Genomic DNA, 3,988 nt, shown 5'->3' with positions numbered 1-3,988 from the left:
GTGCAAAGAAAGAAGTTAGACCCGTCTGCACACCATATACAAAAATTAACTTAAAATGAGTCACAGACTTAAATATCAAAACTAAAACCACCAACCTCTTGGAAGAAAATGTACAGGTAAAGCATGATCTTTGTTTAGGTAAAACTTTTCCTAGCTAAGATACCAAAAGCATAGGACAAGGGGGAAAACAGACAAATGGACTTCATCAAAATTAGAAATGTTTATGCTTCAAAAGATACCATCAGAAAAGTAAGACAACCCAAAGAATAAGGGAATAACTTTACAAATCAAAATGACAAATAAATAGGCCCATAATTTGTCATGTTATGATAAGTGTCCTAGAAATAAAGTAGAGAGTGATAGAATTGGGACTGCCATTTTAGACAGACTTATCAGCGAATACATTTCTCATTAAGGAGGATTTGATCTGAATACAAGTTCAATATCACTCTTCTATTTCAGTTTAATTAACACTAAAAGTACGACATCATGAGAGACGAGAGAGGCAAGTGGTTCTAGAAGTAACTGATCAACATAGACAAATACTAGAGAGGATTTCAGTAAGATTATATTCTAAAGAAAAAAGTTCATTATTTTTGGCAATTTGAGAGTATTAACAAGAACAATTTTTGTGTGATACTGAAACAAAAATTAAATTGTAGTGAAATAAATATTAAGGAGACAAGGAAGAGTAAACAAAGAGGTTACTCACAAAGTTTGTGAAGGAGAAAATAAATAGAGAGAATCTCTGGAAGGGATATGAAGTAAACATATATTTGAAGGGGGGATACTTCAGACTGTCCTTCAACTTGAGGGGCATTATTCATCAGTTAAACTCTGGGGAGTCTGGAGTGGAAAGCTGCCCATCTTGTAGGCTGTCCTAAGATTAGTGTTGAATGTGTCTACTCCCTGAAATTACTTGGTTAACCTCCAAGGGCACTAGAGGCCTTATTTCAATTTTTTTAAAAAAACCATTATACCCTGGAGGATGCTTCGAATAGAGTGGGGAGGGCTTATAAAGCAGCACACCAAACCAGGGCATCCCCAGGATCTGATTTATTCTAAAACCCCACACTCCAGAGATGACAAAGTTACAGATCTGCTCTGAACAACAAGAGGCTGAACACAAACAGCCGAAGCCAGCAGAGCAGAAGCAGCTAAAGAAAGCACTGTCAGTGTGAAAGCCTCTTCAAAGATCCTCCTGAAGTTGTAAGGAAACCAACTAGTAATCTACATCCTGAGAGGTGAGGTGGTGGCCCACATTCCAGTAATTCTGTTCTGACTCTGAATTTGATTAGTATATGCCTTCCCCTTCCATGGCTGGCTTTCCTTATTTGATCTTCACCTCTACCAGCCCCCTTCTCACAAGATATTCACATTTTTAGAGATTAAAGCCTATGATGAAAATAGGAGAGAAATTAGGTGGAGCTCTCAGATGATAGGACAACCTCAAAAGGATGGATGGGACTCTCCAGTCAGAATACCATGAAACCACTTTTTACCTTACTTCTCAAAGGAGGAACCAAGAATTGGATGGATTTCTCCTCCATATCCCATGCTGTATAAAGGAGAGGGTGAAGCAAGAGTGAGAAAAACGCCATGAAAACTCCTGCAATTTTGAGTGTGGCACTTCTTTAGTTGCGAGTTTATGCACTTAGTTCCTATAGATCCTTACTTAGTTTCTCAGTTTCTAGAACTCCCACAAAGCTATTTTGGTCAATCTGTTGCTTGATTAGTGATCTGTGGTAGAACAAGGAAGGATCTAGAGCTTCCTAGCCTACCATTTTGCTGACATCAGTCTCTCAGGTACATTTTTGATACAATTACTTGAAAGTTCTCCAAAAATTAAAGAATTAACAAAATCAAGAATATAAAAATGAAGAGGACCACGATGAAAGTAAGCCATGAAACTACTTAAAGAAAAAAAAAGTCCAAATGTACATTCTATATTTCCAATTTGTACCATGCAGAAATATAGAAGCTGTTAAAAGTTTGTTGCCAGGGGGCGCATGGTGGCTCAGTTGCTTAAGTGTGTGACTTTAGCTCAGCTCAGGTCATGATCTCACAGCCCATGAATTCAAGCCCTGAGTTGAGCTCTCTGCTCACAGCTCAGAGCCTGAGACTACTTTAGATTCTGTGTCTGCCTCTCTCTGTCTATCTGCCCTCTCCTCTGTCTCTCTCTCTCTCTCTCTCTCTCTAAAATAAATAAATATTTTGAAAAATTTTAAGATTGTTGCCACTTGTCTCCCTTTCTATATTTTGTTAATAACATAGGAGATTTAAAAATACAGCTCTAGGTATGTCTTTAATATTCCTTTCATAATCATAAAAGGCAACAAAGGCTATTCCATAGCGTACTAACCTATTTGCTAAGATTCTATGGAAGGAGTTCTGGATTTAAATGATTGACATTAAAATTAAATTTTTGCTACAGTTTTGACAATTATTAACAATTTCAATACATGATCCTCATCTAGACAAATCATTCAATCTGCTTTCTCAGCTGTATGATAAAGATTAAATGAAGTGCTCTATGTCAGAAATTGACCAGGCTTTTTGAGTGCCTTGTTGTTGGAGAACACAGTTCTAACTGCAACCACGTATTCTCTTTCTAAAATCTCCAAGAATGGAGACATCACCTCTACTCCCTTACTTTACTTACTTGTTATGGATCAGTTGTATGCTTCAGTTTAGGTACTGAAATCCTTATCTCTAGTACCTCAGAATTAACTGTTTTGCAGAAAAACTCTTTAAAGAGGTAATTAAGTTAAAATGAAATCTTGATCATGGGCTCTAATCCAATATGATAAGTGTCCTTGAGAAAAACATCGACATGTGCATTTACAAACAATAAACAATGTGAAGACATCAGAAGACAGCCATCTACAAGCCAATGAGAGAAGACTTAGAAGAAACCAGGATGGCCAACACCTTGATTTTCGACTGCTATCCCACAAAACTGTGAGAAAACAAACTCCATTGGTTAAGTCACACAGTCTGTGATATTTTGTTTGGCAACCATTGAAAGCTAGAACAGTCCTGATATCCCTGTTTCTTTATAATGTATCTGTCTCCTGCCATTATGCTCACATCCCCAGCATATAAAAATACATGCAGGATTTCAGGCACATAGAATCAGTAATCTTTACTTGTATTACACTAAATCGTTATCTTATCACCTACACTGGACCTTCTTTTATTTTTAAGTAAGCTTTTCCCAGAGTCTCAAGGAGATAAAGTATTCCTTATATTTAACAGAACTGAATTAATGTGGTGAATTTTATACCTGTACAGAAATTTTGACCTTCAACTAAGCTAACCACAGACTATCCCTGCTTCCATTAATCCACAGGCAGATGCTGAGAAGAAGACATCCCATGATATGGATACCACCCTGAGTATAACCAATAGCTCAAGGTCGCAGGTGTCTGAGTTCATCCTGATGGGGCTCCCAGGCATTCATGAGTGGCAGCACTGGCTCTCCCTGCCCCTGGCTCTGCTCTACACCTTAGCTCTTGGTGCCAACACCCTCATCTTGATCACCATCCAACACGAGCCTTCCCTGCACCAGCCCATGTATCAGTTCCTTGGCATCTTAGCTATCGTGGACATTAGCCTGGCTACCACCATCATGCCCAAGATCCTGGCCATTCTCTGGTTTGATGCCAAGGTCATCAGCCTCCCTGAGTGCTTTGCTCAGATCTATGCCATCAACGCTTTCATGGCCATGGAGTCAGGCATCTTCCTCTGCATGGCTGTGGATAGATATGTAGCTATTTGCTACCCCCTTCGGTACCCCTCCGTAGTCAATGAGGCTTTTGTGATCAAAGCCACCCTGTCCATGATGCTCAGAAATGGCCTGTTGACCATCCCACTGCCCATACTGGCTGCCCAGCGATACTACTGTTCCAGAAATGAAATTGACCACTGTCTGTGCTCTAATTTGGGGGTCACTAGTCTGGCCTGTGATGACATCACTATTAACAGA

At 39.2% G+C, this 3,988-nt stretch overlaps 1 protein-coding gene across 1 annotated transcript in view; it reads left to right on the top strand.

The window, feature by feature from the left end:
• Positions 1 to 3,382: 3,382 nt before the first annotated feature.
• Positions 3,383 to 3,988, top strand: part of LOC115272174 (olfactory receptor 688-like) — a 1,209-nt gene continuing 603 nt past the window's right edge. The window contains exon 1 of the mRNA XM_029915232.1: positions 3,383 to 3,973. Within this exon, the coding sequence (XP_029771092.1) occupies positions 3,383 to 3,973 (591 nt within the window). The remainder of the gene's footprint in view (positions 3,974 to 3,988) is intronic.

This window comes from Suricata suricatta, chromosome 11, assembly GCF_006229205.1.
Source record: "Suricata suricatta isolate VVHF042 chromosome 11, meerkat_22Aug2017_6uvM2_HiC, whole genome shotgun sequence".
NCBI classification, from domain to species: Eukaryota; Metazoa; Chordata; class Mammalia; order Carnivora; family Herpestidae; genus Suricata; species Suricata suricatta.
Note: the sequence above shows the minus strand (reverse complement) of the source record. Positions and strands in the feature narration are given on the sequence as shown.